This window comes from Peromyscus leucopus, chromosome 4, assembly GCF_004664715.2.
Source record: "Peromyscus leucopus breed LL Stock chromosome 4, UCI_PerLeu_2.1, whole genome shotgun sequence".
NCBI classification, from domain to species: Eukaryota; Metazoa; Chordata; class Mammalia; order Rodentia; family Cricetidae; genus Peromyscus; species Peromyscus leucopus.
The window spans coordinates 21,522,925-21,540,594 of NC_051066.1; the positions used below are offsets into that span (position 1 = coordinate 21,522,925).

The window sequence follows — 17,670 nt, forward strand, 5'->3', positions numbered from 1 at the left end:
TGTGATTTTCCTCCAGCAGAGACCTGAAGTTGACTCATACTATATGATAAAAAGCTAACTATCAAACATTCAGAATGTAATTTTTTTGGTAGCATAGCATCAAATGTGAAGGCATCCCAGCTCACCACAGGCAGATGGAAGAATTTCAATAGGTGGACATAAACCTTGACTTCCCTTAGAATAAAAAGCATGTGCGCCAGCCTTATTTCCTAGTCTATAACGCATCACCTAAGACCAATCCATTTCCGAGTTATGGAAGACGTGAGCATTCAACAGCATTCTAGATGTTCCCTCACAGACTTGGATTCAATTTCCTCCACATTTTCATGTGTATTATTCTTTCTCATTTTCTTAACACTGAAATACTCTTTTGTATTTTCTGATTTCCCTTCCCCCGGAAAAAAAAAAAAAAAAAACAAAAAAAAAAAACAAAAAAAGAAACCTTCTAGGAAATTTACTTCAATAATAAAATTGAGCTGGAACATGATAGCTCAATTGCTAGAGAGGCGATATGTAGTGAAAGATAGGTGAAAATGTAGTGTTGACTTTGACTGTTGCTAAATTTTGTTATTTCTATAAAATACTATCACAAGGATAGTCATTTTATGTCTTTTTATCTCATTAATAGATTTTGGCCTCCCAACATAAGTTAGTATGTATATTTTTGTATAGATACTACTGTAGGCTACAAGTATGTAAGTAGAGTGCTCTAATAGTCTTGGAAATTTCAAAATAAAGAGAACATAGTAGCTTAGGCTGGAAAATGTTTTACAAAATGAAGTAGCACATGGATAATCTTCCAACCACATGACAGTAAAAAAAAAAAAATTATAAGCAATGAAAGAATGATGAATCTTAAACATACGATACCCGGGTACCACTTCTTGATTTTATAAAAGCTATATTTTAATATTTTTGCTTAAGCATTATAGAGATATATGTACTGCTTACTTGTCTTGTTACTATGTCAACTGCCTAAGAAGACTCAAACTTAGGAGGGAATGATTTATTATGAGTCATGGTTAGAGGATGCAGTCCACCATGGTAGGGAATGTGTGACAGTGTTATTGTGAGTCATGGTTTGAGGATGCAGTCCACCATGGTAGGGAATGTGTGACAGTGTTATTATGAGTCATGGTTTGAGGATGCAGTCCACCATGGTAGGGAATGTGTGACAGTGTTATTATGAGTCATGGTTTGAGGATGCAGTCCACCATGGTAGGGAATGTGTGACAGTGGTTGCAGTGACTGTTGGCTCACATTTGGGCAGATTAGGTGTGGTGATCTATTGTGTACCCTCATAAAACTTAATGTGGTGATATATCATGTAACCTAATAAAATTTTCCTGAAGATCAGACAAACAAAGGAACAAGCCACTGCTACATCTTACCTCTGGGACTCCTCAGCCTGAAAAGGCTTCGGTTCCTGTCTCTGCCCAGCCCTATTACTTCCTTTTAAGTGTTGCGATTAAAGGTATGTGACTTCCCAAGTACTAGTAAAAGAGGCATGAGATCTCAAGTGCTGGGATTAAAGGTGTGTTCCACCATCACCTGGCATAATATTTAATCTAGTGGCTTGTTCTGTTCCTTGATCTTCAGGCAAATTTTATTAGGGTACACAATATATCACCACAATTAGGAAACAAAGCAGAATTGGCCTACAAACCTCAGGTTTGCCCCTGAGTTACCCAATTCTTCCAACTAGGCTCTACCTCTTAAAGCTCCTATTACCTCCCAAAACAGGGCCACCAACTTAGAAACACCTGTTCCAGTACATGAGCCTGTGGAAGACATGTTACTATTTAGACTAAATAGTACACATGGAAGTATCTTACTAGCTAATATTTGAAAACAAAATCACACACACCACCACTGCTGCCGCCGCCACCGCCACCACCACCACACTACTATTGGTTGTAGTAATAAGTCAACTCCACATAGTTAAAAGGGAGGTTTATTTTGTGGGTAACTTACAAGTGAAGGGATAGGATACAGGGTCTGGAAAAGGTGTAGCACAGTCCAGTGGTGCTCTCTGGAAAATTCTGCTCCATCTACCTCCAACATCCAGGATCCAGGAACCAAAAGAGCTAGCACATTCAGATCTTGGGTCTTAAGGGCTCCTGTCTCGGCCCTGCCTTGTAGGTGTGACAGTTACCAGAGCCTCAATGGGGGTAGTACTTCCAGGTCAAAGCTGGAACAGCTACCCACTACATACTACTAAGAAATTTTTATGTCCCTTTTTCAATTTCAGGGGAGCCTATGGTCATGATGTAGGGAAACGCCCTTGGATTACAGGGGATGAGAGTATTGTAGGCCTTATGAAGGACATTGTGGGTAAGTATAAAACAAAAGAATTGTGAAGATATAGTTTAGCTCTAAAAGTAAGTGATAGATCTTATTGACTAACATTATGATTTTCTATGTTAATCCATAAAAGTAAAAAGAATATGTACCTTTAATATTATTATTCAAGGTTTTTATGAAGAATATAGTATCAATATACAAAATATAAAAATAAATATCTGTTATTTCTAGCCCTTTCAATTATCTACTTGTTTATTTAATTCTTTATTTTGTGGTACTTGGGATGGGCCCCAGTTTCCGCCTCAAAATAGTCACGTGTTCTCCACTAAGTTGAACCCAGGCCTCCTGGGTCTCTGCTTGATTTTTAACACAGTCTTCCTCTGTAACCCAGGCTATCTTACAACTTTTGCTTGGTCTTTTGTGTGCTGGGATTATAGGCATGCTCAGCCCCTTAGATACTTTGAAATCCCTTTTTATCACCTTCTAAAAAGAAAAGCACATTTTATTAATTTATAACAAATAATTAAAAAAATACAAGAATATTATAATGTTACATAATAAACATTAATTATCATTAATATGTTTAGTGTAAAGCACTGAAAGCATTGTTTCAGTTTAATCCTTGGTGATCTATTTAAATTAAGACTGAGCCGGAAGAAGAAACCAAAGAGGAGGTGTGGGGGTCCTAAGTTTATGGCCAACAAGCTGCATAGTGTGATCCCATCCTAAACTTGACTAACTAACAATCAAATGAACAAAGTTTTATTGTTTTGTGTGTGTGTGTGTGTGTGTGTGTGTGTGTGTGTGTGTGTGTTAGAATAAGAATGATCCCCATAAGCTCACATAGTTGAATGTTTGGTTCCTAGCTGGTGGGCTGTTTAGGAAGGTTTAGGAGATGTGGTCTTGTTGGAGTAGGTTTGGTCTTATTGGAGAAGGTGTGTCACTGTGAGATGGGCTTTGAGGTTTCAAAGGCACACGCCCCATCTCTCTGTGGTTCCCACTTGCTGATCAGGATGTGAGCTTTCAGCTACTGCTCCAGCACTATGCCTGCCTGCCACCCTGATCCCTGCCATGATGGCCATGATCTCACCTTCTGAAACTATAAGCAAGTCCCCAATCCAGTGCCTTCATTTATAAGTTGCCTTCATCATGGTATTTCATCGCAGCAGCAGAACAGTAACTAAGTCTCTCTGTCTGTCTGTCTCTGTGTCTCTCTGTGTGTGTCTCTCTCTGTCTGTCATTGTCTTTATCTGTCTCCCCCTCTACCCAACCCCTTTGTGTGTGTGTGTGTGTGTGTGTGTGTGTGTGTGTGTGTGTGTGAGTGTACATGAGTAGATGTACCTACAGAAGCTAGAAGAGGCCTTCGAATCCCCTAAAGCTAGAATTCCAAGCACTTCTGAGCGAACCAACATGGGTACTGGGAGTGCATCTTAGGTATTTTGTAAGAATAATATGTGCCCTTAATCATGGAACCATCCATTCATCCCTAAAACTTTAACTGTAATATGATTGGTTCTATTTTGTTGTATAATGAGTTTCCAGAACTAAATTTTGTATCCTGTTGGTAGAATTCATGATCTTTTGGATAGTAAATTGACTTTTAATTTCATTGGCTTGAATACTTGGCATTGACTGAAATTTTATGTGAAATTTAGGGTACGTTACACTTTTCCAATTTTTATATGCTATCTGAAAATATTTGATGTACTTTAGGAAATTCCCAGTTTTCAAATGGTTTTAAAAATCTGGCCCCCTTATTAGAAAGTATAAAACTGTCTTTATTTTTGTCTCATTTGATTCTGGGCAACTAACTAGGTGATTCAATCTACATGGATGACAGGTGGAATTAGAGTGGAGAAGACAGACTCAAGTGCCGAAAGGCTATGAAAAACTATTAAAATATAAGAAATAGAATATTTACTCAAAAAATAATTTGTGATCCTTTGCTAAAAGTTCCAAGGCTGTAGTGAGAAAGAAATGAAGACAAAAACATCCCTGACTGCCAAACAAAAATTAATATATATGACACTAAAAAAAAAAAGGAAGCCCAGAATTTGTCATTGTGACTCATATTACAATAGGAACTAAGTTTTTAGTTGACCGAGTGCCAGGCATATGCATGTAAATCCATTTTATCTGAATTATCACTCAAGAAATTATTTAACAAATTGGAAAAAATTATGTAAACTCTCAATGAACAAAATAGAAAGCCAAGACAATTGATGTCCATGCTATTTGGAGAATCTGTTAGCAGAAAGATGATTGCTAATTCCTTTATTATAAATAAACAAAAATCTGTAAATACACAATAAACCAAATTTTTATCTTCTAGAGGAAAAACAAACAAATAACAACCCTTTCATTATTACCCTAGTCATTATCTTTCAAAGGCTTGGAAATTATTCAGCCAATCCAATAGGGGAGTAGGTATAAAAATAGGAATAAAAGAGAGATCTCTTGAGAGACTGTAACCACTGTATCCAAATAATCAATTCCACTTGTCCCTGTGTGTGACCTCCAGGCTCCTCTTATATCAGACTGAAGAGAAAACTGTCAGGTTGGAAAGCAGGGGAAAACCAGGCCCAGTGAGAGGAATGGCATGCATGTCCATCAGCCCAGGCTGCCATAACCAAGTGTCTAAAATGGGGAGGCTTTAAAAGACACCTTTTTCCTGAGACCAAAAGCCCTGATCTAAGAGCCACCAGGCTCTCTTTCTGACTTGCACAAGCCAATTTCATATTTTCCCCAAGTGACTTTTCTTTCTTGTAAGAAAGCTAGTCATACCTGATTAAGACCTCACCTGTATGGCCTCAATTATTCTGAATTAACATAGGGGATTAGGGCTTCAACAAATGACCTTAAGAAGACACATTAATTCATAACACATAAATGTGAGAACACTCTTCATAGCAGCTAGAACTCACCAGAAGACTATGTGCTTTCTCTGTGCTTTAAACCTAAAGGCTCAAACAGGGGACCGACCCCAGGCCAATCGACTTGGTGGGATCACCTTACTGTAAAGTACACCACCAGCTTAATGATCCTCTTTTACATTGAAAACTATATTTCCATGCTATCTACTACAAAAAAATTAACTCTGGTTTAAAAAATTGTGAGAAAAAGTAACCTTACTTCATTTCAATTTTATTGAGTTTCTAATGTGCAAATTTCTGTTGGTTTCATGTGGCTGCGTTGTAGAATCTGAAGACTGAGTGCACACTGACAATACCACCCACCTCCTATGGCACAGAAAGATGACAGGAACAATAAAGGCATATGTGCCTCCGCAGACCAAAAGTATAGCTGCTGTGAAAGGGCTCAGAAATTCACAAGTGCAGCTTTGGGGGCAGCAAGTGAAAGGCTCAGAGAGTGGGATCTGCATTAAGAGCATGCACAAGAAGCTGTAGGGTATGTAGGCAACCTGTAATCTCGAATCTTGAAGCCAATATCCCAGGATGCCAAAGGGCATCTGACCTCAGGGAGGCTAGAAGCACAGCACCTCCTGCTCTACCACGAGGTTCTCTCGGGGCAGTACTCTTGACCTGTCAGGAAGCCCTGTGCATGATAAGGGAGGAAACTCACATGGAAACAGTTTCTATTATAGCTAAGAGGCTGCATTTTTGAAAACCATGTGTATTTGTTGAAATTTCTAACAGATAAACAAATGAAAACCTAAAAATAAACATGTATATTAATGCAACGTGAGATTTGTGTTTCTTTAGCTGTAGACTGTGCAGTGTGTGTATGTGTGTGTGTGTGTGTGTGTGTGTGTGTGTGTGTTAGTAGTAAGCTTGTTGTTCAGATAACAATTGCATTCTAATCTTGTTACTCTGTGTTTAGTATTTATTATCCCCAAAAGGGGGAGTTAGGATGTTTATAGACAGGCCAGGAAAGTCGTAAGATGATATTATTTAGTGAGACTTATTTATAAAGCCAATAAACTCTACATAATTTTCCTTTGACCATTTAAAAGTTTATAGGGCTATTGCAACTTATTAAATGTACAAGCATTTTGTTGCTCAATAAGTGCATTTATGTCACATAAAGATAGCAAATTTTTTAAAGCAGTCATCTTCACTGTTATTAGTAAGGTGTGGGGGGCCATCCCTCACCCCCACATTTCCCCAGAGTACTCTTGAGTAGAAGCAGTAGGAAATATTAGACAGAAAGATAGAGGGGAGAGAAACAGACAGAAAATACAGGCTAGCCTCCAGAGGGCCTGGATCATAATTCATCAGCCTGACTGTCTCTGCCCTAGGGTATTTAAAGGAATACCAAAGGGGTGTAGCAAAAGATCTCTCCCCAGCACAGTCAAGTGCAGACCATCTCAGACACCTGTATTCAGGCCCGTGGTCCAAGCATCTTCTTTATGCAGACCTGCTGGGTAAAGCCACTAGGAAACCTAAAAATGCGCTCCAACAGTAAGGAGAGAAAAAAAGGGCTATAAATATTCAGGTTGCTTAGAAAAGAAAAAAAAATGCTAGAACATTTTTAAATTTGAAGAAGCTACATTAATTAACCTCTGCTTTGTGCAGCTTTATCTGGTTTGTAAATTCTATACAGTGTCATGTGATTCATGTTCTGATGCATTTCTAATGCTGGAAACCAGTCCTGACATTGAGACTATGTTAACAATCATTTGATTAAATTCCGACACCAGCTTCCCAGAGTTCGTTCACATTACATAGGTTTGGAGTTTGACCCGCCTCTGGTGCTCCAGCTTGTGACACCTGCCATAGGTCCCTACTTTGAGCTGACTATCTATATACTGGGACTTCCACAATTGACTCTTTGGTTGTAATGGCATAAGATACACTTTCCATATTCTAATGAGCTGATTTGAAAGTACACAACCCAGCAGAGCAAGAAGGAATCTCAAGGTCATGTGAGAGGGTTGACATAGAGTGTGGTCAAGCTTACCATGCCCTCAGTGCTCAGGTCTGCTCTCGGGGTCAGTGTCCAGTCCCTGCCCAAACAGGAGGTAGTAGGTGAGATGACCAGTTCAATTATCTAGTCACATGATCTCTCCTGACTCCACCTAAGTCACAGCCTGGAATAAAGAGCCAAACATATGAGACATTTCTTCTTTTCTTTGCACATTTTAACTTGGATGTTGTATTAGTTAAAATAGAGATGTTTCAGTTCTCTATGTAAAAAGGCATATAAAAGATAATTATTCTTGAAATGTCTAAAGTCTATTTTGTATATATGAAACTCAATAAAATATATGAATAATTTCCCAAAGGCTCAATATTATATAAAAATTATTATAGAGTTAAATGTTGCTGGAGAATTTCTCTCCAGCTCCCGCCACCAAGTCTTGCCAGTCCCGGAACCCACTTATAAAATAAACACACAGACGCTTACATTATTTAAACTGCTTGGCCATTAGCTCAGGCCTATTATTGTCTAGCTCTTACTCTTGTATTTAGCCCATTTCTATTAATCTTTACTTTGCCACATGGCTCGTGGCTTACCGGTACTTTACATCTTCCTTGTCCTGGCAGTTGCTCCAGGCAATCTCCCTTTCCTTCCTCCTTCCTCAGTTCTCCTCTCTCATTGTCCTGCCTATACTTCCTGCCTGGCCACTGGCCAATCAGTGCTTTATTTATATAGAGCGATATCCACAGCAGTTAAATACTTGGGTTTCTGCTGTAACTCATGTGTCCAGTGAAATATCCCTAGTATTTCAGAGGCAATAACTCCCAAAAGCTGAACCCTTGAAGTTATTTGCACAACTTGCAGGTAGCTCAAAAGGTTGGAAAGTATACTTTCTTCAGTAATCCTTACTGCCTATTATTAATCTTTGGGGAAAGAAAACGCTTTATGGATCTGGTAAGTTTTAGGGACTTTCTGAGTCTTTTGAGTTGTCTCATTAAGTCTTAGCAAAATTTTATTTAGAATTTTTCAAATTTAAAGGAGTTTCCCTCAGGGATGGAATGTTTGAATTAAGAGGAAATTACTACAGGGACTTGGAAACTTAACTCAGTGACAGAATGCTTGTCTAGCAAGATCTAGCTGGACCCTGGGGTCAGTCACTAGCATCAGAAACAAACAAACAAGGCAAATTGCTACACAGAAGCAAAGTAAGTATTCCTGGGAATTAAGTAGAGGAGTCTGGTTTTATTCAAAGAAAAGAACCAAAGAAAACCCCAAAACAGAAAGAGGAGATAAACTATCCATCTTAAAGTTAGTTTCTTTCCAAGGTAGGACAGGGAGACAAATTTTTTTGTATCAGGTTTCTGTTGGTTACCTGTTCTGTGAAGGAACTAAGGCATTGGGAATGTTATTGTGCCAATTAAAAGTGACTTGTTTGGAAATCAGACTATCTTTCTGATGCTGGCTTTTAAGGTTAGGTAAGAAATTGGTTTCACCTGAATGATATAAAATATGAATGTGATTTCATTTTTGTTACTCTCCTGATTTATTGGAAACTTAGTGTGGGAGTTTTGTCCTAATCAATGTCTTCTTATTTAACATTTTTTTCATGGTGTTTGTCAAAGAAAAACCATACATGATTTCCCTTTACCTTGCTTTCAAAGTGTTTCTAAGAGGGAAAATATATCCAAATTTAAAGTAACAAAATTGTTAACAACTTCAAAATATTGTTTTTTCTATAAATACTTTACTTCATTGCTCTCTCTCTCTCTCTCTCTCTCTCTCTCTCTCTCTCTCTCTCTCTCTCTCTGTGTGTGTGTGTGTGTGTGTGTGTGTGTGTGTGTGTGTGTGTGTGTATACTCGAATGCATGTATGTGAGTGTATATATATCCTCAGATGGAACCCATGGCCTTCCCTGCAGTAGAAAAGCTCTCTATCACTGTGCCATGCTCCAGCTTTATTGTATTTTTTTGTTATTCTTCTTTATATTGTATCATAAGGAACTTCAAACTGTCTCCAGAAGATGACATGACTTAAAATCATGAAATAGTTAAAATAACAGTGAAGTGTAGCAAAAGCCAAATTACTTTTCATTACTAAATATAAGCAGATAGAGATGTCTTATTTTGGTCATTGTTGAATCTTCTGGTCACTTGAAAATATAGTCTTTACCATAGGATTATTCAAAAGAAGTAATAATAGGGGGGTGACAGTTATTATGTACACATGTTGATGGCTCTAGAATGAACAGGAAGAGAAAGAGAGTGATCAGCCATATTTATTCAAAATTTTTTCAATTTTGAATGTAAAGAAAAACTACTAATAAAATATTTTGTATAGAGCCAGCAATTCCACAACACATGGGACATGGGGTAACTTTCCCTTATAATTAATGTCATACTATCAAGATGCTAGAAATAGATGTGCTGGAGAATATTATTAGGATCATTATTAAGTCTACTTCCCCTAGATACATAAAAATCACTAAGGGTTAGATGCATGCATTTGATCTTTTAAAAGAGTAATATGAACATATTTCCTTTATGAAACTGTGGTTGACCATGAGAGGAGTAATGATTCTCAGGTGATCTGCCTCGGCTGTCCCAAACCCTCTTCCATGCTCTGGCCATCTATCTTTACGGCCCATAGAAATTTGTAACTAGAAAAATTCCCTGGGGCTTTGCCTAATTACAGTTCTGACATCAAATGCACAATAGCATTTGCATCTGCTTAATAAAGAAGAGGGAAGAGGATATGACAGTCCAAGTGGACTCTCTTACCAGACGGTAAGCAGCTGGGGGACTTGCTCTTCTCAGCTTGCAAAAACTTTGATATTATATTGGGATTGGAGAGACAAAGAAGGAAATTGGTTATGAACCTGGGTCTCCCATATTTGATTTTTGGAGAATGTCTCATAAACAGTGCCTCCAAATGTAATTCTGAACAAAAATTTATTCTTATTTGTGAGACTTTGGGTTAGTGCTATTTGGATATCAGTTTCCATATTGAGATAATGAAGGAAACCCACAATAGATTTCTCATCTAATGGCAAAGAAGGCTGTGGGAAATAATGTAAGTTGCAGATTTCAAAGTGCCGATGCACTTTCTGAACAAAGTCTGTAATGGTTCAGCTCACTTGAAACTCCCAGGAGTGGCCGTTTAAACATTTCTGAAATTAAAAAGTATCAGTGCATAGTAATGGTTCCATAACTATTTCCTTGCCAGGCTTCAATAGAAGAAGGCAGTGCTTATATTGAGTTGCCAAAAACAAGTGGGAAACACTCATCTCAGATGAAGCAACTCCAATTTCGACATTTATCAAAGAAAATCACAAGTGGTCCCCTAAGGGGAAAAGCCTCCCAAGTCTTAAGCTTTCAGGAAGCTTCTAAAAAATTGTGCTCTGAATAATTTTAGGTCGTGATGCTTCCTCATTAATTCAAAGAAGGCTCTTAGGACAGGAAAGGGAACAAGGAGAGGCAACTTGAAAGAGTTTCATTTAACTTAAACCATTTATCTCTCAGAGAATATTGAAATAGTGTAGAACAATATTGTGTTCAGAGGTACGACTTGAACCCATGAGGTCAATTAGGTAAACTTTCTTTTGAAAATAAACTAAAAATTAGTTCAGTTGGCATTGCTGTGAAGTTAAGAATAAATTATTCTTAAGTGCCTTTAGTTATACTCACAGTAAACATTTCTGTTAGTGTTTCAAGACTTTAATTCTAGCATCCCTCCTGGGTGTACCTGGGTATACACATTTGCATCCTAAATAAATGGGTCTTGTCTTTGGACAGGGCTCAGCAGTAGGTTAGGATGACATTCAGGAAAGTGCTCTGGTGAATTCCATATGTAGTAGTCAAAGTAGGGATAATGGTGTGGGGATAACTAATCACTCAAAGTATTGAGAGATTATTGACAAAGAATTGGTTCAAGAGTGAGTGTGCCCTTGAAAATGAGGGATAATTGCCATGAATAAGCTGAGATTGGTTTAGACCAGCATGTCTGGGGTGGATATGCTTGTGGAGTCAGAACTTACCCATCCCAGAAATATTCAGAAAGCAAATATGTATCATGTGACAGACCAACATTTCCCAGAAAGTGGTAGTTTTAATAAATATGTAATGCTTAAGCAAAAATAAATGTCTGGGTTTCTATATAAAAGTTCTCCATTAATCTCTTCCAATTATTTGTTTTCATCTGACAACTACTGTGTTTTCTTACCATTTTTATTTATCTTTAAATGTTTTCCCCCATTAATTGTTTTCTTTCTTTTTTTCCTCCTATTTTCTACATCAAGTTTTTTAATAAGTGGTTTTCACAATAAATACTTACAAATGATAGAGAATCAATCATATGGTCAAGACAGATACCATAGAATAGGGTTTTATTTCAGAAGCAATAATTAAAAAGAATCATACTGCAGTACAGAGAAACAACTAGGATAGAGCTGATGACATTTACTTTCATAGCATATTTCAAAATGTATTTCATATGTAGGAGAAGACACATGTTGTTACATGTGAAGTAAGCTTATCATGTCCATTTACTATGTCTAGACATATAGATGGAGATTGTTTTCCTGGCCCCTTGACTTCAGACCTGATAGCCCTTAAAATGACCAAGGATGTCTTTTAATACCCACTACTTCTTCACCAATTGTATAACAAGTAAAGAAATCCAGAGAGCCAATACAAGTTGCCTCTGACCAAAGGAAAACACAGGCTCCTCCTTGATTAGCTATGATAATATATGAATTCATCAGTTAAACACTCATTTCCAATAACCTCACTCCAAGCCCACTTACCCTAGAATTTAGTGGACTTATTATCCCACTGACCACTGTGTTTCTAAAGGGAACTCTATTATAACTATGCCTGTGAGTAGACCAAGGTAAGACCAGCATTACATATTTTCTCGAACAGCTTTATGAACCTTGTGATAGATATTTTCCTCAGTTGGTTAGGAAATATTTAAAGAAATATCTAGAAAGTTGAAGCACACAAGTTGCAGAAGCTTCTCTGGGGTGTCCCAATCACAAATATAGGCTCTGTCTCCTGTCTCCTTCCTGTTCTCAAACCTTCAGAGCCAGGTCCCATGGTGAGTAGGTAATAGACTTCTTAATTTTGCTTATGTTTTTATCAGACGGTACACATTTACCTTGTCTTTTTATCCCTGTGTGTGAACAAATCATGAAGGTATTTAAGCTGTGGTATTTCCTCAGGTAGCTCTTTCGTCTTGACAACTAGGACCGATCTTACTGTGGTAACAGTGAGATATATCTAGCAGAGTTGACTTCTGCGACCAAAAATGCACTTTAGCTTCATGTCAGGAACAACCAGCTTTAAAGTTTAATTTCAAAATGTACACACATTAAAAAGTACTCTCTGGGAATTTTGTCAACTGATAACAGAATAAACCACTCCGAGTTTGTGAGTCATAGAAATGATTATTATCTTGGCTTTGTTATTCATAACATCAAGAGAGAAATATAATTTTTAACTGTCTACATGTATGGAAGTTCAGGTATAATTTGGTAAATGGACCAGGTGTGGAATTTCCATTTTCATAATGACATATCAATAATAACATTGTATGATCAAATAAAGCCCCACCCTCATGTTCAAACTACATTCCAAACCAACAAGATAAACCTCAAATATGATGGATTTTTAATAATTGTTTTCCAGGAGCCCATGAGAAAGAAATAGTTCTAATGAATGCTTTGACTGTTAATTTACATCTGCTACTGGTAAGATTTCTTTTCCATCTGTGTTTTGGGTTCTCTTATTTGCATAATCTGATATATTTCTACCTTAAATTCATAAGTCTCTGATGGACTGTTCATTAATGTGTGAAATTATTTATATTTTCACCAAGAAATTCTAGACCATGACCACATCGTTCCTTCATAATTGTGCAAGAGTTTCTTCTTACAAAGAGCTTTAGAGTAATGAATTCTTATCAAGAGCAGAAGGAAAAATAGTAATAGTACTTGAAAGAAAAAACTGTTCCATAAGAACACTCACTGGCAAGCTCTGAGCCTCTCAGAAAGGATGTTTCCCTATGCTGAAAAAAAAAGTCAGTGGTTTCTAACATCAAACTAAAATGCACCTTTGGTAGCAGAAGTCAACTATACCTAATGTATTTCACCATTATCACAGTATGATTGATCATAGTTATTAGTACAAAAGAGCTGCATAACAAAACACCACAGGTTAAGTACCTTTGTGGTTTATACATACACAGAGAGAAAAAGACAAAATAAATGTTACACTCTGATGGAAACATGCAAGAATCTGTTTTTGAATTACATCTAAAAGTTCATACATACTTAGTTTTGACTCCCAACTAATTGCTTAGTGTCTCTTTAATGTTAGTCAAACTTCTCAGTATCTCTGAGAAGTAATATTTCTCTTTGTAATAATGAGGACAACAGTATCTTCCTCATAGATGTGCAGGACTCAGTGATTCAATATGTAAAAATTAATTTAGCACCTGGCCATTAATGAGCATCCTGTTGAAAGGTGTTGCCTATATTAAAATCTGGGCCAAGCTTATTGTTCAGGGACTTCATGAAGAAATGAAAGGGCCTGTGAACAAGCAGTATATTTCTTGCTGGTGCCTCTAAGATGGACAGGGCCTTCATGCCAGGGCAGAGGCACATTTAGCTGGACCTAAACCAAAACTCCATAAAGCAAACAACCAGACAACCAGTGATAAAGGAAACCAAATTGGCAGAGTAAGATATGTAAATAAGACACGCACAGAACAAGCTATTTTAGCCTCACTCTAGAGAAATTACCTTTAATGTTTAAGGAGATAAATTTTCAATTAACATTTAGGTAAAGCCTTAGAATATGTTTTTATCTGGTTCACATTTTCCTCTGAGTTTGTTTTCCATTGATAAATGTAATGAGCCAATATCTTTTCCCTCTTCATAATTCACTGGAAACTAGGCTAATTGGAAAGGTACCCCTGTCAGATATCTTAGATGTTTAATTAATTAATGTCTTTAAAATGTTGAAGCTTATAAAATGAAAGTGTGGCATAAAGGAGTGAATGAGTAAATTGTGTGTTAATGCTTCTCAATAACTCTGTTTCATTGTAGTTATCATTCTTTAAGCCTACACCAAAGCGGCACAAGATTCTTTTAGAGGCCAAAGCCTTCCCTTCTGATCATGTAAGGATTTCTTCAAATTATATTTATGTTCTTTCTACTCTTCCTAGCGGGACGTATCATTTTCCTGACTTGAATGTTTATTCGTTAGTAGTTCCAAAGTAAGCTGACTAAAAAAGATCTGTCAAGTGCTTTTGATTTAAGGTTTTTTTCCCTAGATACGAGATTTATTTCTTTTGTTCAAGTAAAACATGTGTTCAGGGAGGAAAGGACTGAATGGGGACGTTGATTTATTAGTCTTTTTAAAGATGTTGAGCAAATCGTTCCCTAAATCAAGTGTGGTTATAAATGTTTTATTAATTCCTGTTGCTGTTTTCTAAAATCAAATCAATAAAAACTCCACTGCTTAACCCTTTAGCAATGTTAAGTTGTCATATGAATGTGTATTTGCATCTCTTTTGTCATAGTATGCTAGCAATACTTATTGATTCCTTTCTATGAAAAAAATATTAAAGATTACAAAATGCTAATGCAGGGAGATGGCTAAGTCTGTAAAGCGGTTGCTGTAGAGGCATAAGGATCTAAATCGGCTATCTACCACTCACAAAAAAAGCTGAGTATAGCTGTGTGGACCTGTAGTCCCAGAACAGGAGACAAGAGAGAGAGGAGGATGTCTGAGGCTTGCTAGACAGCCTGTCTCTCTTGTCAGAAAGTTTCAGTTTCAATGAGAGACCCTGTCTCAAAAACACAAGATATAGAAAGATCATCGAAATCACCTTACATTGACCAATTGCTTTTATATGTGCATGTGAACACACACAGAAAAATGTACATATAATTACAGCCTTACACAGAGAGAAGATTAAAGGATTTCTTGTAACTCATTCAGATACTCATGATTCTTCCAGATCCATACACAGATAAAACCTTTTCATTTAGTTTCAAAGAAACTTCACTCCTAATTTATTTTATTATTCTACACTACATCTTGTAATTTTAAATCGTGTAATTCTATTAAGCCAACAAATGATATTTTGCTAAAAAGAATCAAAACAAGATTAAGACCTTGCTACCTTGAAGAAAATTCCAGCTCCTCTTAGTTATTTGGCCACGTGCATATCTGATTTTCTCTATGGAGTTTCAAATGTGATCTGTCTGGTGCCTGACTCTTCCTGGGGTGAGCTGTTAGTTTATCCTAACTCAAGCCAGGTGCTGCAAACTCCTCTCTTTGGGTACATAGTAAGCCCCAGTTGTGATTTGCATTGGGTGAGTTTTACTGTAACTACCTCCTTATCTCTAAAAGCTACTCTGCTCTTTTGATCACCTTTAGTATGTGGTACTTCAAAAAGTGCCCCAATTTATGCTCCATTACGTTAAGAAGATCCTCTCTGGTGTAGTCATTCACTTTACCTTTGACATGTGGTTTAATATAATGGTTTGGTTTCATTGGTATTTTATTATTTATTTTCAGAGGAGTTATGTTAAGGGACTGCTGTACTTTGGAATTAATTTAATGAGTAAAACTTCTTTCTTTTTCAGTATGCTATTGAGTCACAGATTCAACTTCATGGACTTGATGTTGGAAAAAGTATGCGGATGATAAAGCCAAGAGAGGTATCTGAGAAAGAAAGAAATGTTCATTATACTTCTACTTAATGCACATTGATTTCCCTCAGAAATGTATTATCTTCATGGATTTGATGCAGCTTCTAAGAAAGCATAAGAGACCAATGCATTTTTTACTATTAGATCATTTTGTTTAAAATAAAAAATAAATGGAAGTATATTTATCTTCATTTTCAAGAGCTAGATATATGACAAGGAATTTTTCCTTTTATGCCAATGGAGTCCATAGTGGTCAAGTGGGTGAGAACGGGATGACAAATTGCATATACCACTTTAAATTTCAAATATAGTTGCTGGTGGATCCCACTGAAATCAAAGACTAGAGAGCATTGGGAAATTGTATGGAGACTGTATTTCATGTTCTTTTTCAATGTATCAAACTTTTTCTTGTATGTGAGACACAGTAAGTTTTCTAGAGCCAATAAGTTGAAGAGTCTGGGATTCCAGTGTGTGTAGGAACCAGTATGAAGGATTAATGGTATAAAAGAGTCTCAAATCTTTAAGAAGTATCTGTTTTCACAGGTGTTACATAAATGGGTAGTTTCTAGCATAAACGAATATAGCCACCAGAAACCAAAATTCAGGGCTAGATATGACCAGCATACTTTATCCTCTGAGTCCACTTTAACCAGCTGTTTGCATTAATAGATAGCTTCAAATCAACATGAATGAGAGCTTTATCTCACTGAAAATTTTATTTCTAATTTGATTCATGGTAATCCTTTAGCCAAATAAATTACATGTTAGTTTCTGCAGTACTCTCTTTAGTCTGTTTTTTGTTATTGTCAAACTGTATTAGAATTTTAAGAGTTTTAAGTTGCCAGTTCCCTAAGTATAATTTTTATAATTATTAAGTTCTTTCTTTATATTTATAAAAGTATATATCTAATAAAACAGAGATTTCAATATCAGTGGTTTCCTTATTTGGTAAAAAATCCCTAGGAGTCTTCTAATAGAAACTACACACACACACACACACACACACACACACACACACATGCACACACATACTTACACATCCATACAAGTCTTCTAACATGAGACTTTGGCAATAGCATGAAATTGAAACTTATATACAAGGATAGTATAGGATTATTTTAATGAGCTTTCTACATGATATTAAGGCAATTAAGCATGCACTGGACCCAAATTTACATCATGTTTGCTACAAGAGAAGATTTGTAGAAAAGTTAGATAGACATCAAACCCGCTCACCCCTAAGCAGATGCTTATCTGATTTCTTACAGCTCAAGTTACTTTTTCAAGATTGAATCTCACTTCACTGACAATTTCCAATCATTAGTTGTGGTGAGGAGGTTAGAGAAACTTTGTCCTTGATACTTTATTTTGATCTGTTTTCTTCATGTTTGTCTTTATCTTTACATTAGTTTGGAAAAGATTAAATTTTATATTAATTGAAATGTCCATTTGGCAAAACTAAGTAAGGGAGTTTTCACTGGAAAAAGTACCACTAACTTGATAAGTGTAATAAGTGAATCTCTAGCTTTGCTAAAAGATATTTCAAGGACTTCATGCTTTTTTTTTTTTTTTAAGATAAACATATTGGGAATACTATTTACAGGTTTGTAAATTGTAAAGATTAGTTGAAAGCTGAAGTACAAAGGAGCATATAGGATTGTGGAGATAGGCACTTAAATGAAACCTCTTTAGCATTTTATTTTTTATGTCTTTGTAACAAACTCTATCCCAGTGTTGCTCTTTTTCTGGATTTCTGAAGAGCATTG

The 17,670-nt window shown here is 36.5% G+C and overlaps 1 protein-coding gene across 1 annotated transcript in view; it reads left to right on the plus strand.

The window, feature by feature from the left end:
* Window positions 1-17,670, plus strand: part of Kynu (kynureninase) — a 137,593-nt gene that overhangs the window by 38,609 nt on the left and 81,314 nt on the right. Inside the window, exons 4-7 of the mRNA XM_028881967.2 lie at window positions 2,252-2,334; window positions 12,870-12,931; window positions 14,291-14,362; window positions 15,839-15,913. Of these exons, the coding sequence (XP_028737800.1) occupies window positions 2,252-2,334; window positions 12,870-12,931; window positions 14,291-14,362; window positions 15,839-15,913 (292 nt within the window). The remainder of the gene's footprint in view (window positions 1-2,251; window positions 2,335-12,869; window positions 12,932-14,290; window positions 14,363-15,838; window positions 15,914-17,670) is intronic.